General features: G+C 38.2%; 1 protein-coding gene across 1 annotated transcript; it reads left to right on the top strand.

Annotated features, from left to right (window-relative positions):
* The first annotated feature begins 15 nt into the window (after window positions 1–15).
* rtca (RNA 3'-terminal phosphate cyclase) lies at window positions 16–9756 on the top strand. The gene is made up of 11 exons (XM_017478829.2): window positions 16–490; window positions 664–764; window positions 2632–2775; window positions 3463–3586; window positions 4127–4185; window positions 5240–5381; window positions 6635–6756; window positions 6841–6899; window positions 7100–7194; window positions 7775–7879; window positions 8727–9756. Exons 1-11 carry the CDS (start codon window positions 446–448, stop codon window positions 8823–8825), a joined length of 1095 nt encoding a protein of 364 aa, XP_017334318.1. The 5' UTR covers window positions 16–445; the 3' UTR covers window positions 8826–9756.
* Window positions 9757–15423: the final 5667 nt, after the last annotated feature.

Here is a 15423-nt window from a genome sequence, read left to right as displayed (position 1 = left end):
CGAGCCTGCCAGTTATGCGCATGCGCATCGCTTTCTAGCACTTGGCGTGTGACTGGAGATACTAGTTGCGGGTAGTTAGCTAGTCAGCCGGTCTACATCCGTATCAGTGAAATAGAACGAACATTTCATTCCAATTAAGACAATTTTCTGTTTACTTCGGAGTAAGTGCTAGTTAGCGCAGTTTTGCTCACTACTGCTTTGCTATAGGTTCCGTTTAGCTCGGGCGCAGTGAGTGTCGGGAAGTTTGGCGGTTTTATCCTCCGCATTGTTTGGGAACCGGCATACATTAGCCCGTAGCTAAGCTAACTTTAGCCGTTGTCTGAGTTGAGTGAAGCTTGGTTTTCTAGCGGCTCGCTGTGATTAGCGAATCTCCTGTTATCAAGACTTGTTTGTTGTTATACACTGAAGTCTGCGGAAGAAAATATTCGTTAGATTTTTTTCAAAAATGGCCGCAACGGCACTCGAGATGGACGGAAGTGTAATGGAAGGGGTAAGCAACGTTAACATGGCTTTTTCCCCCTTTTTGTTTAATTTGTTTTTTTATTAATACACATTCGACTTAGTTAAGCTTTAACACATAAATATTGTTTAAAATAAATGATAGCTAATGGTTGTTAAGTCTGGAAAATCATTAATATAATGCTGTTTTTGTCTTTTTCATAGGGAGGACAGATCCTGAGGGTTTCCGCTGCGCTCAGCTGTATCCAAGGCGCTTCTCTAAAAATCAACAAAATCCGCGCAGGAAGAAGCACCCCGGGATTAAGGTCAGCTTTCCATCATCTTATTTATTATCCCGTGTTTAACACAATAAATTCGAGTGTGTATTATCCGAGGCCATGTTGTGAAGCCCTCGTTCCCCCCTCCCTAACTCCTGAATCCTGAAACAAAGCCAAGTTTGCTTGTTGGAGTCTGACCTCCATCCTGGAGCCTAAGTTGCCCCCCAGAGTGGTACATTTCGGTGACCTGCTTATAAATTTGTCAATGTGTAACTTCTCTGAACACTTTTTGAAGCAGAAATATGTCTGTAATAAGCTCTGGGCAATATTGCTGAATGGAGGCCTTTGTTAGTTCCTCACACTAGCAGCACATGGCCACATGGGTCTCAATGTCTCAATACTTTTCTCAGATCAGTTATTTAGTTACAATAAAGAATTAAGACAGGCACTAGCTTAAAAAATCAACAACTATTAAATATAACATTCAGCACAGATTATTAATCTTTTATTTTGCTGTTGAAGTTATCAGCAGAATGCCAAAAAGTCATTTTAGATTATGATTAAAAAACAGATTTGTTTATTGTACATAGCTGTAATTATGGTACAAAATACAAAAAAACTTTCCAAACAGGTTTGTGAAGTTTAGAGCTTAACAGATTGAGAGTGTCTGGTGGGATTTCATCTTTGTGCTATGATAGATTTAATAATAATAATAAAAAAAAACAATCAGTATATTAACTGTGTTGTGTCGTATTTATAGTACTGGATCCTGCATATATCTATTGTCCTTTCTACTCCAGCTTTTCCTAATTTTCACTTGTCCACTGGTTATCTGGTATCGCAGTGTTGTCAGTTTTCTATATTCTATTTCTCCAGCACCTTGGAGAATGCTATTTCCTTTTCCTGTATATTTAGACTGACACTAAAATTCTATTTCAACAAGATGCGCATCATCTTGATTTCCAAAAAGCCACGAATCTCTGACGTGCGCTGTTGTTGGTTTCGTATTAAGTTGTTAATCTTAAATAAACAATTAGTGACGTAAGTGGTAATATCTAATACAGCTAGGTATAGGTACATATTTCCATATATGATTTCCGCTGTATTATAGCCGAATATGATTTCCGCTATATTCCACATATTTCTGCTGTCTGGCTTGATGTAAGTTGTACACGAAGCGTTTCTATCTTGTCATCCTCTGTGGTCCCACATAGAGGTGGGTGATATGACAGAATGTTGTAGGGCAATATTTTAAGTGTTTTTATGAGACACTATATGTATCATGATATATAAACAACCGCCAGTAAAACAGCAATGTTATTTTAGAAACTAAACTTTTTTTTATTAGTTATATTAATAATTAAAAGGTACATTTTAAAAAGTTCAGTACACAATTTATACACCCAATCTGCCTACAGATCCACTCCTTTGGGATCAATCATTTTGATTCTAATTCTTCTACACACCCTCTTTGAATGCAACCATCAAAAGCCTTGAAGGTGCCCTATGCCTGTGATTTCTCCTTCAACAGCAGAAACAATATCTTCTCAACATAAATCCCCAACATTTGTCATTTTAACCCATAAATGACCATTCTGCACCAATTTGTCACAGTTTTACGACCTCTCGAAATAGTATGACTTTATTTTGTATTATTATAAGTCTTGTGCTTTTTATTTTTTAAAACAGTGGCCCTAAAACACTGTAGTACAAGAGTCTGTCATTGCAGTTAAAAAATCTGGGTCATATGGCCCAGCTTTTATCACTATCAGAGATCTAAATCTGTTGTAAACTAATGTGTTCTATGGGTTTTAACCTGTATTTAAACGTTTTGTACAGTTAGATAAAGTCAGTAGCAGGGAATCTGAGAAGGCATTGCTATTGTTCACCATGTCTCCCCCACGCCCCTCACTAGGCCTCAGCATCTGTCAGGCTTGGAGCTGCTGAGGGACATGTGTGATGGGAATCTAGAGGGAGCCACTGTGGGATCCTCCGAGATCACGCTGACTCCTGGGAAGATCAAGTGCGGGAACTACATCGCTGATACACAGACCGCTGGGTAAGGACAGCTTTTTCAACTGCATCTAAAATGAAATGTGGTCGTTTCCACTGTAGTGATGTTTACAGGATTAAATGATCCTGGTGGTGAAGTTACAACATGACACCTCTTATAAGATTTCTGTGAGTTTGTCTACATGAATTACAGCCAGGAACTCCACCATTTTCTGTCTGCTATCAAAGTTATTACATCTATGAATACAAAAGGCCGTTTTTAATACAAATGGCTTCTATTCATGGAAATTTGCAAAATATTTTTTTTAAACTGTCTTGGTTGTGATATTATTTTACGTAATTTTTTGAAAAGTGTTAAAATTAATCTATACATTTCTTTTTCTTCACATCTACACCTGATCTTTCTTTTCTTTTTCATTATATTTTCTTTCATTTTTATTTCTCGTAATTAAATTTTTCTTTATTCCTTTTGATCTTTTTAATGAATAAAAAACAAAAAGGGAAAACTTTGAATTTTGTTGTATATTCTTTTTTTTTAATACACTTTCTTCTCTCTGAATTTCTTTATTTTCCTTTCCCTTTTTGTGTTTTCTCTTTTTAATTCTTTCCTTTTTTTTTCTTCTTTTCATTTTCTTTCTCTTTCTTTCTTCATAATTTCTTCATCCCCCCCCAATGTCTGGCTGTAGCTGAAGTTGTAAATTGTTGGAGTAAAGTCAGGTGCTATGTGTTGTAGGAGTGTTGGGCTTCTGCTGCAGATCTCACTGCCCTGTGTGCTGTTCACTGAGGGACCTTCAGAGCTCTGCTTGAAAGGAGGAACCAACGCTGAGATGGCTCCACAGATCGATTACACAATCAAGGTATCAGCTTTTAGGGATTCTGTGTCCACATCGCCATCTACTACTACTTTGTCTACTGCTTCATCTTTTGTCTTCATCTTATCCATCTTTGTTGCCTTTATCTACTACTTTGTCTTCATCGCCTTCTTTGTTTATCATTTCATCTTTTTTGTCTTCATTTTTTTTCTGCTTCTTTGTCATCTTTATCTACTATTTCCTCTTCTTTTTCTTCTTTGTCTTCTTAATGTTTTTCTGGTAGAAGTATATGACCACAGCCTTTTGTTAAATCTACTACTCACCTTATTAAATCTTTTTTCTTGGACTGGGAAATATGATATAAAAGGCAATAAAATGTTTTTGACATTGATGTTAATGTTTAATACTTTACTCTTTATTATAATATGTAAAAAAAAAAAAGTTTAGAGTTTAGAAAGATCAAGTATCATGATTTTTGTTCTGTTGCTTGTCCCTATTTCTATGTGGTAGCAATGTATTTATGCATAATATGCCACAAATATAATCTGCTTATAATTGCCGTTTCTATGGAAAAAAATTGCACAGGTGTTCAAACCCATTGCTGAGAGATTTGGTGTACAGTTCGACTGTGATTTAAAAATGAGGTGAGTGAGGGTTTTTTTTATTTTATTTTTTACATTTTTTTTGTCAATACCACATTATTATTATTGTTGTTGTTGTTGTTGTTACTGTCACTTTTTGTGACAGTGGTGAAAGGTAAGAATGATTTCCTAAAACGTTCTTTATGGCAGCGTAGCTGAAAGAGTCTGTTGGAAAATGAGCTCTGCTGTCTTTGTAGCATGTCATGAAGGGGGTGGGATGGATTGTCCATGATGGAGAGCAGTTTGTTCAGTGACCTCCTATTCCTCACTGACTCAAACGTCTTCAGGTTTTGTCTGATGATGGTTTCAGCCTTGTGAATGAGTTTATTTATCCTGCTGGCCTCTCTGACACTGTTGCTGCTCCCCAACAGACCACAGCATAGTAGATGGTGCTCGCAACCACAGACTTGTAGATGATCTCCAGCATCTTGCTGCATTCATTGAAAGATCTGAGCTTCCTCAGAAAATAGTCTGCTCATCCCATTCTTGTATGCAGCGTCTGTGTTTGTGTTGTTCAAGTGGACACCCAGGTGTTTTTTAGTGATTGACAATTCCACCCTCCTCACCCATGATGTTTATGGACCGTCCAGAATCTACCACCATCTCCGTGGTTTTGTTTATATTTGGGCGCAAATGATTCCTGCTGCACCACTCCACAGTTATCCACCAGTTCCCTGTACTCTGACTCCTGCCTATCTCTAATACACCCCACCACTGCTGAGTCATCAGAGAACTTCTGGTGGTGGCATACTGGAAGTCTGAGGTGTACAGCGTGAACAGAAATGGAGACAGGACAGTCCCCTGTGGTGCTCCTGTGTTACTAACCACCACATCAGACAGGGAGCTCTCCTACTGCACAAACTGGGGCCTATCTGACAGATAGTCAGATACACCTCTGGATATAATTGACAGCTAAATACGATTAAGGCATTATAACAGTTTACAATTTATTTCTGCACCTTGTATCCTATTTCCTTTTATTTATATTAATATTTCAGTATTTATTTATTGGTTACTCCATTTTGGTCGACATGTCTGTTTTATTATTTATTTGCAGGGGTTACTACCCCAAGGGTGGTGGAGAAGTGGTGGTAAAAGTGAACCCTGTGAAAGAACTGAGTCCCATCAACATGACTGAGAGAGGGAACATCACAAAGATCTACGGGCGGGCTTTCGTGGCTGGAGTGCTGCCTTTCAAGGTATGTTACACATGTTTAAGTTTATCTTTTATAACATGTTAAGCAAGAGACTACAAGTGAATACACTAACCTTTTTGTAAACAATGCTTTCAGAAATCATCTTTGCCTCATGATTGCTGATATTCTTACAAGAATTTGTATTGGCACTTTTCCAAAAATGTACATTTGCTTATATGGATGAGGTTTTGTGTAATTAAATACACCATTCTAAATAGTACTATAATAATTAATACTAATAATGTTGTTGAATTGAAAATGTTATTTTTCCAGAACAGTTTGTTGGAAAAAAAAAATAATTTCAGAATTAAATAGATAAATATATAAATTGAATAAATCAAGTGTCTGACCTGGGGGCAAAACTGGAAACAGAGCTCCAAAGTTGTATTAAAGCTCCAAAGCAAATTGCAGTGGTGCAGGGCTGGTGTCATTTGAAAGCTACTGAAGAGCTCTTTTTAACAATAATACATGGTTGTTTTACACTGCGTGTCGGATGTTGTGCTCCGGAGCTGTTGGACCCAGTGCTCTGAATGAAATTTGAACTCTATGGGTTGTACAGATTGGGACCTCTGGTGTTCAAACAGTGTAACTGCATTAGATGCGTAATTAATAGAATGCTGATTACCATTATGTGAATCATAGTATACATGTGTCTTACAATTTCTGTCTACGAATTTTAATAAATTACTTTAAACTGAAAAATTTTAGCTTTAGTTCAAACGTTTAAAATCAGATCTGCTTGTAATGCGTTTGTCATTTAAAGTCTAACATAAATTCAAAAATTATGAACACTTCAGGAAATTCCTCTATAAGAAGCTTTTAGTAATGATGTGAAATTTCATGAAAGCGGGTCATCTATAGACAGATTTTCGTTTAGAATATAAAAAAACAACAGATTTTGAGATGTGGTTAGTTAGTGTGACTTATAAAGAAAATTGATGTGTGTATCGTAATGACAGACCCAGGAAAGAAGCTTTTCTGGGATTTGTGAAGTGATTGTGAATTGGGTGTTGCTTAAAGCTTGCAAAGTTACAGATCATGTGGTTGTTGTGAATGGACAAAAAAACAGAAAATAATTTTTAAAAAAATTTTTCTCTGGGGCTTTGATATTTTATTATTACAGTTTAAGATAAGACATGTTTTTATGTTATACATAAACCAAATAAATCTGAAAAACGGGAAATTATTTCTCCCGGATCGAACACATCTTGGTATTGTTGATGCTTAAAGGCTGATTTGAATGGTTCTTGTTTTAGCTGGCAAAGGACATGTCTGCTGCAGCTGTGCGCACAATCCGAAAAGAGATAAAAGATCTTTACATCAACATACAGTCTCTGCAAGAGAAAGACAAGGCCTGGGGAAACGGAAATGGCATCATGTAAGTTTAAAAAAAAAAAAACATTTTTGTCACACAGTTTTGAAATTAGGCTTATGGGTTATGTTTGTCTCTTGCTCCACCCAGAATCATCGCAGAGTCCTCTACCGGCTGTATTTTTGCTGGTTCAGCTCTTGGAAAGAAAGGTGAGCACTTTTTGTTTTATAGCTGGAATTTTTCATCAGGTTCATTGTTTTTGCCACTATTTGGCAGCAAAAAGAAAAGCTTATTTTCTCACAGGAAGTTATGAAGACAAAAAATAATCGGAGCAAATGTCTATACATTTGGAAATTAATCTTCATTCATAGTTGAGTTTGATTTAATTTGGATTTCCACCATCTCTCAGGTGTTTATGCAGATAAAGTTGGCATCGAGGCAGCTGAGATGCTCCTGAGGAACATCAGGCACAACGGCTGTGTGGACGAGTTTCTGCAAGACCAGGTTTGCAAGAGACACACACACACCAATACAAAGCAGAGAAATACTGATGTAAATATATCATCTTTACTTCTCCATACTTTCATTAGTTTTTATAAATTGCCATGCCTTTTCTGTGGGCACTTATAAATTCTGTGAATAGAAATGCATTGAAACCGATACTGTGCTCATTTACTTGTACTCATAAGTGTATGTGATAAGGCTAATGGGACATTAATGAACAGACAACACAAACTGCCCACGATCTTGATGTACTTCATGACTAACGATACCAATCTTAGTAGAGTGTAAACTGTGCTCCGTAAAAAAAAATATAAAAAGTAGGAACTACAGCATTATCCGACGACATGAGTGATAATACATTATAAACATAAAATTCAGCACAAGCAGTTCATCACTAGCTGCAAGCACTAGCTTGGTGAGAAAATTGTCTGTGATGTCCCTGATTGATTAATACTAAATAGGTTACTCGTTTCTCGCAGTATTGATATCGATGAGTACTCTGAAAATGTGATATCGTATCAGTAATGATGCAAATTGGTTTCATGTATTAATCTCTGGTTCCTTTACCAATGTTCTGTAGCTGATTATCTTCATGGCCTTGGCTAAGGGCACGTCCCGGATGCGCACAGGACCGATCACTCTACACACACAAACGGCCATCCATGTGGCGGAGCAGCTCACTAAGGTAACATCACCTCTATGATTGCATTTTTTTTTCCTAACTGATTTTCATGGTGTGTTGGACCATATTTGTTTTCCCTAAATGATGGTATGTATCAGGGGCATAAGAGCTCTTCATTTTAACATCAGAGTATGCTTCGAATGTGTTATGGCTCAAAGATACAAAAAAAAAGTCGATGTGTTAAAGGTGTTTTGAACTTTCCCATATGCTTTCGGTGCTTTCATCTCAATTTCTGTTGAGGAGGACGTGTCGAAGTGATGCATTTGCTTTCTGTCATGCTACTTGGAGAATGTTTTGAGTTCATTAATGTGTTATCAAATCAATGAATGTGTGATAACATTAGGAATACAACATTGGATGTAAGCATATAGTTACATCAGTTACTAGTTTTTATTAGCAATGCCAGCAAAACATTTTGTCAGCCTTTTTTTCTGCCAAAGAGGGGAAAGAGCTAAAGATTTTGACAGTAAAAAGATTAAATAGGAAGTGTCAGATCTACTATTTTACAAATAATTGTATTGGTAACGATAATTAGAACGTGATTGAACACTCCAGGGCCGGTCAGTGCAGACGCTTTCAAACAACAGTGCAGCCTGGAGTGCATGTGTATACAGGGTTATACAGTAGCCACCAGGTGTTTTGAAGGAGGAAAGTTGCAGCTCATCTGTTTTAGTTAAGATGTAGACACTAGAAAAGTTTACATAGACACTTTCTTCTTATAAAGTAATCAGTATGAAGTGCATTCTAGCATCCAAATTTGAACCAAAACAGACAAGGAAGATGTTGGACCTGAATATTGTTCTGTTAGAGATTTTCAGGAGGCAAATTTCAGCTCCTGCTTTCGTTTCAGGCCAGGTTTGCAATACGCAGAGCAGATGATGAACACGCCAACAATGATACCTACATCATCGAGTGCCAGGGAGTAGGCACCACCAACTCCAACCTGTGAGCTTGCCTTCTGAGTTCCGACCAAGGCTGCTGGAGGTCACGTAGCAGAAACGCACTACTGTAACCAACTGGATGGCACGAAGACGCCGTCGTCTCGGCGTTCCTCTTCAAGCTTCCACATGGAACGGTCGCTTCATTGGTCTTTGAGCTGAGCCCGAGTTGGTCTGCTTTGTCCATGCTTTTTATTATAATCTCCCATTTCTCAAATGACTTTTGTTACTCAGGGTATTGCCTTACACTGTAACTGAGCGTCGTCTGTCCTAGGAGCTCTTTTGTTTTTTTTTTTGTTTTTTTATTTTATTTTGTTTTTTTTTTGGTTTGGATTTTTTGCATTAATGATTAGTTGGTTAGAATCTTCAGTATTTAACCAGATGGGTTTTTTTTTTTTAATCCACTTTCCACTTTTGTGTGCTAAACACGAGCCTTAAAGAAACCGCAATTTCACAAACGCAATCGGAACACAGTTCAAATCCTGATCATGTGCATGGAACTAGGAATATGTATTTCCCCAGTAATTATAGTGCACTATGTGTACATGGAGCTTAACAAAATGGTCTGCTTACCCTGAACAAAAAGAATTGTTTATGTAGCTGCTTTGTCTCTTTTTGTAAATTATTTAAGTTGATGTATTGAATGAACAACGCCATGTTGTTTTTTGTTTTGTTTCTTTATATTTCATTTGAAGCTCACTGTTTAGCTTTATTAGGTTTGAGGTGGTGGGCTTGGTGGAATCCCTTAAAAAATTTCAGTTTCTCAATTGTAGTGCTTACTACATTATTTATGAGAAGGGATTATATGTGGTGGTGATTGCCTTTTTCTTTTATTTTTGCTTCACTGTAGCTGACAATGACCTCTGTTTATTTACTTTAAGATATTTTTGAAAGAGAAAAGATCACAATAAATTAGTTAAGAATATAGTTGTTTAAACCGAAGGTTGTGTTCTGTGTGTATGCTGTAATAGGAAAATAAGCAGCAATGGGGTGGTGATGAAACTGAGTTACTGAAGTTTGTTCAAAAGAGTTTTATTTTCCAGCATTAGCAATTTTTTTTCTTTATCAAAAAATGACACGTTTTACTTTTTATCCATTTGTAGTTACGTTTAATGGGACATCTGTGAAACTATTTAGTTTCCTGGTATAACTTACGTTATAGCAGCTATAAACAGTCATTCCCTCACTAGCGTTTATTCCCTCACTAGCGTTTCAGAGTTAATTAGACAAAAAAACGCAGCTGGTGAAGTTATCGAGAAAGCATAAACTACTCTGTTCTGAAGACTCCTGGTTACAGCTTTACTTCTGACTGTGAGGAAAGCGCTGTTAAGGAGACTTCCTTCTATAAATGTTCAATGAATTAAAAAATGTGTATGTAACCTTTCTGCCATACAAGTCCCTGTGAAATAGCTGTTACTATAGAAATGATCACGTATTAGTGCATGAACCTGTGATTTGCAGCTGCACTTCTGTCAGAGCTGCTGTTTATAGAAATAACAGAATATCAGAATCCAGAAATCGACAGCACTGTGGTGCAACTAGTTTTATGCAACAGTGGTGAAGGCTGTTGCTCACACCCTGGGCCCCTTTGTGTTTTGGAGGGGTGGATAGTGCAGTTACCCCCAGCAGATGGGAGGACAATGGTGTGAGCAGAAGAAAGGAATGAATTTGCATGGAGCCCTCGGGTCTGGGAGAGGCGCGTCCGTGATTATCTGAGTGAGAGGTTGTTCAGTGGGGGTGGGTGTGAGAGAGTGGCCTCTCCACTGTATTCACCGTCCTGTCTCATCAAATCTGCAGTCTGTCCCTGAAAAGAGGCCAAACAGCAGCGTGGGGGTAATAACTTTACATCCAATTAAAATGCAATGAATAAAAAAAAGTATGTGTGTAATTCTGAGAGTGTATCAGAACACTATTGTGTTCCTTACAAGTCACATGAACTTTACATGTACAAAGTTTTTGTTTTTATTTATTTATTTATTTAAACCATTTCATGTTTCACACATTTATTCATTTCTTTTCCATTTTGGCAAAAATATTTATCTTCATTGTGAAGATATTTTTATACGGTTCATATAATGTTTCGATATGCTTGGTTTAACGCTTTTTCTCAAGTGATCACCTATGCACATGACATCACACGTGTTTACTTGATTTCACATGTGCACTTTAAAGTCCCTGTGAAACGTGCAGCGAAAATTACAATACTTATTTGAAGTATTGTAATTTTCACTAAAATAGGAAGTCAGAGTGGGCCATTTCAAGTGGCTCCTCCCCGTTTTTAAATATCCAATAGCATTTAGTTTACCTCACTGCCTGGGGTAATCTGTACTTGATAGATAGTACCATGCATTTTCATAATGTTGGGGGTGGGGCACTTCAGATTCTAGAGAGCATTTGATTGGACAGGAAATCTGATGAGAAGCTGAAGTGCAGAATTATGTTATCAAAATTGTTGATCCTTATTGGTGGCAGAGAATGTTAATTTTTAATGCATATATTTTCTAAATGTGTATTTTGTCATTGTTTTGGAGCATACTAGCTTATAGATAACCTTAAGGTTAACATATTCATGCTAAAAGCCACAAAGCAATTTTGATTTCATGGGGGCTTTAAAAGCATAACATGGTGAAAGGCACCTTTGTGTTTTGCACATGATTTACTCACAGGATCACCTGAGAAACATATGTGATTGTTCTGTAAGGTCTACCACAAAAACTGGCTAGCCTTCTTTAAAAACCAAACAAACAAAAAAACCTCCAGGCCCTCTAGAACCTTTAGAGTTTTTAAAAGGAAGGTTCCAGGTTGAGTCCTTTCAGCAACTGAGAACTATTATCCATCCACAGAACCCCAGATAAATGAGATTTACACTAATTTGTTGTTGATGATGATACTGATGAACAAATCCGGTATTAAAGGACTGTTATTATGATTAGGTAATTATGGATTGAAAGAGCATATGCTTTATAAACTAACATTATAAAACGGTACAGAATTTGACTAGACTTTAAAGGTACAGTCAGTGATTTTGATGGAAAGTATCTGAAGCTGGCGAATAAAGTGAATGTGTCCACATTTCCCTTGCGATAAAAAGCTAATTTTTACTCATTTGACCTCCACTAAAGCTGTACACTTTAGAAATCATTGTGGCTATATGAATATCACTAGATTGCCCGGTTTCCTCGGTTTCTACCTTTAATATGTACGTTTTCCCTGGAAATGTGGATATAGTGTACCTTTAAAATGATTTAAGGTACGTAAATTGTATAGAACTGTATATCTTGCTAGATAAAAGATGAAAGGTGAGGGTGCCACCCAAGGACAAAGGAAGGTAGTTTAAAAGTGACAGGAGTTTACTGATAGTATGCTTGTCCACTAGATTCAAAGGGAATGTCTCTCACTTAGCAGCACACGCGTTGGCTCGTCTGTTTGTTTTCCATGATGTCAGAGCTGGAAAGTATCAAATCATCTCTGAACCACACAAGCAAGCATTGACAAAAAGAGATACACATGGCTGTAAATGCTCTGTAAAACTCAGCACCTGAGCAAAACTACATGACAAGCATCTGAACACACCAGCGTTAAACGTTGGTTTTAATTTGAATCTGCATCTGAAGACCGATCAGTCAGTCCAGACACCAGACGAAGCCTGAAAGTCACACCTTGCCACCTCGACGTGTGTAACAGAAGCCTCATGTGAGGAAACTTGAGTGGGTCATGTGAGCCAAATCCCCACTGTTCTGTTCCACTGCTGAACACCATGTCCCCACAGTCCCAGCATAGAACCACCTGTTGTGTCTCAGCTGGTTCAGGGTTCCAGGAGCTGGACAGCGTGTATAGTATTGCAGAGAGTCCTGAGTCCCACAATCCTCTTTGTTTTTGCTGACTTTCAATGAAGGCATGTCAGACGCTGCATCCTGGAGAGCCCAGGAGAACAGCGAGTGGAGTCAGACAGCATCCTCTGTACACAAGCTCTGGATATCCTTAATCTCAGGTAAGACTGATTGTGTCTTTTATTTATTTTATAAATATTATGCCTTGGGGTGATCACGTCCACGCCCTTTACAAACACACCTCAATTAAATCTAAAGTGTCATGAGTGTGTGTTAGGACCACAATCATCACCAAATGTTCATTTATTTGTTTTAGAGAAGTGTTTCATTTGCAGAGACTTCCTGCTTGATAACAAGTTTTAAAAAAATCAGAACTGGTTTTAAACATCAATATAGTCAAACAAACAAACAAACAAGTACATGTAAAAAAATTTTTACAAAAACAAACAAGTAGATATACACAAATAAATAAATAATAACCACACAAAAAACAGCAAAAACAAATATACAATAAATAAACACACACACAAACAAATGATGCAAATGAATAACCACAAAAATAAACAAACAGGAAAACCCAATGAAATATAAACAATAATGAAAGAAAGAAGGAATAACCACAGAAACAAATAACAAAAGCAGACAAATAAATAACTACACAACATCATAAAAAAAATCATGCAGGAAAACAACAAACCCATAAACAAATAAACAAGCAACAAAGTAAACAGCAAAACCAAACCATATAATACTACTAATAATAATATGTTTCATTTATATAGCGCCTTTCCAGAGCTCAAGGACGCTTTACAATAAAATTATACATAAGCAATAAACAAACATGGACAAACACACAATGTGAAAAACAAAGAGCAACCAAACACAGAAAATATAACCGATTGGGACAGATAACACTGAGAAAACAGATTAATTTAATTGGGATTTGAACTTGGACATGGATGTGATGCTGTGAAGAATGAGAGGGAGAGAATTACAGATTTTATGTGCTACAACACTGAAAGACCTTCCACCCATGGCTGAGAGACGAGATCTAGGGACAGAGAGAAGTCCGAGTCCAGAGGACCTCAGAGAGCATGTTGGGTTGTAGGGGAGAAGCAGTGCACTAAGATAGAAAGGTGCCTAAATGTGAAGTGATTTAAATGCACTGGTGTAAAGTTGGCTTGACGTTGGACGGTCGATATTCGCAAATTAAGGGACCGTCTCTAAAGTTACATACGACATTGGTATACATGTTTCTAACTTCTATAGCATTTGAAGAGAATGACTTACAGTCATAAAACCAACTGTATAGTATTCAAGAAGGTGTCAGCTATAATGCACACCTTTTAGATTCTTGATATTTATTAAAATCAACTATGAAATCATGTGTAAACATTGCCATGTATTTCACTACCAATGGGCTCATACACAAAATATACCATAATAGTGTCAGAACCGGAGTTAGCACAGAAGCAGAAGCGTGTGCGTAGTAAAGGGTAGTTCCAAAGACGTAGTCGTAAAACAAGCAAGGGTCAGGCGATCTGACAAACAAAGCACAAGGGGACAGGCAGAAAGCATAGTCGTAAAAGGGAAAAGAGGTCGAGATAACAAAGAAAGCAAACGAATGTGAAAGGCTTGGAAACGCAGAGAACAAGTCTACTGAACGTATACTTCGCAATGAACATTTGGCGAATGACTCTCTAAATACTAGTGGAGAGAGTGTGGGTGTGATTAGTGACAGGTGAGATTAGAACTCCGGGGATGGTGAGCGCATGCATGCATGGGAGGTGAGTGTTGCTTCTTGGGAAACTGAGACCTGGCCGGGTTGAGATATGACAGATCCCCCCCCCCCCCAAAGGGCTCACTCCGGGAGCAGAGTTCTTTCTTGGTCTCCCCCGGGGTCGTGGACCAGGGAGATCAGGATGAGTTGCATGAAAATTTCTAATAAGCTGAGGATCCAGTATGTCCTGTTTAGGGACCCAACATTGTTCTTCTGGTCCGTAGTCCTCCCACTTGACTAAATATTCCAGCTTGCCCCTCCTGTGTCTAGAGCTGATGATCTTCTTGACTAAGTAAGCTGGTTGTCCATCAATCTCCAGAGGAACCGGTGGGGTCTCAGAGGGCACTTCTGTGACTAAAGGTCCGTTGATAACTGGTTTAAGATGTGATATGTGGAAGGAGGGGGCGATGCGGCTGTGTCGTGGTAGTTCTAGACGGGAAGTAACCTCATTGATTCGCTTGAGGATCTTGAATGGTCCAGTGTAACCTGGAGTTAGCTTCTTACAACTATGTGGTTGCTTTAAGTCCTTGGTGGACAACCATACTCTATCGCCGGGTTGGTAATTTGGATGTTTACTGTGGTGGCGATCAGCCTTGCGTTTGTACGTGTATGTGGTCTGTCTCAGACGTTGGTGCGTGTCGGTCCAGACTTGTTCACTACGTAGAAACCACTGGTCAACAGCAGGTGATTCTGTGGGGGTCGCATTCCATGGGAATAGTGGGGGTTGGTATCCAAGTATGCATTGGAATGGGGTGAGATTAGTCGCAGAATGTTGGAGAGAATTTTGGGCATACTCGGCCCATGGCAGAAACTTGCTCCAATCTTCAGGGTTAGCGGCACAGAAAGTTCGGAGGAATTGGCCTAATTCCTGATTTACTCTTTCAACTTGGCCATTGGCTTGTGGGTGATAACCTGAGGTGAGATTCACTGTAACTCCCATCTTCTCCATAAAGCAGGACCATACTCTGGATGTGAATTGAGGACCCCTGTCGCAGACAA

The sequence above is a fragment of the Ictalurus punctatus genome, chromosome 10 (assembly GCF_001660625.3).
Source record: "Ictalurus punctatus breed USDA103 chromosome 10, Coco_2.0, whole genome shotgun sequence".
NCBI lineage: Eukaryota > Metazoa > Chordata > Actinopteri > Siluriformes > Ictaluridae > Ictalurus > Ictalurus punctatus.
The sequence above is the reverse complement of the archived record's forward strand: the minus strand, read 5'-3'. Positions and strand labels throughout refer to the sequence as shown.

What these genes read in the sequence shown, in the direction of transcription:
- rtca (XM_017478829.2), top strand. Translation starts at nt 446, where the DNA reads ATGGCCGCAACGGCACTCGAGATGGACGGAAGTGTAATGGAAGGG. An exon ending in CTGGAGTGCTGCCTTTCAAG is followed by an intron (nt 5,382 to 6,634) that starts GTATGTTACACA and finishes TTCTTGTTTTAG; the next exon opens with CTGGCAAAGGACATGTCTGC. An exon ending in ACGAGTTTCTGCAAGACCAG is followed by an intron (nt 7,195 to 7,774) that starts GTTTGCAAGAGA and finishes AATGTTCTGTAG; the next exon opens with CTGATTATCTTCATGGCCTT.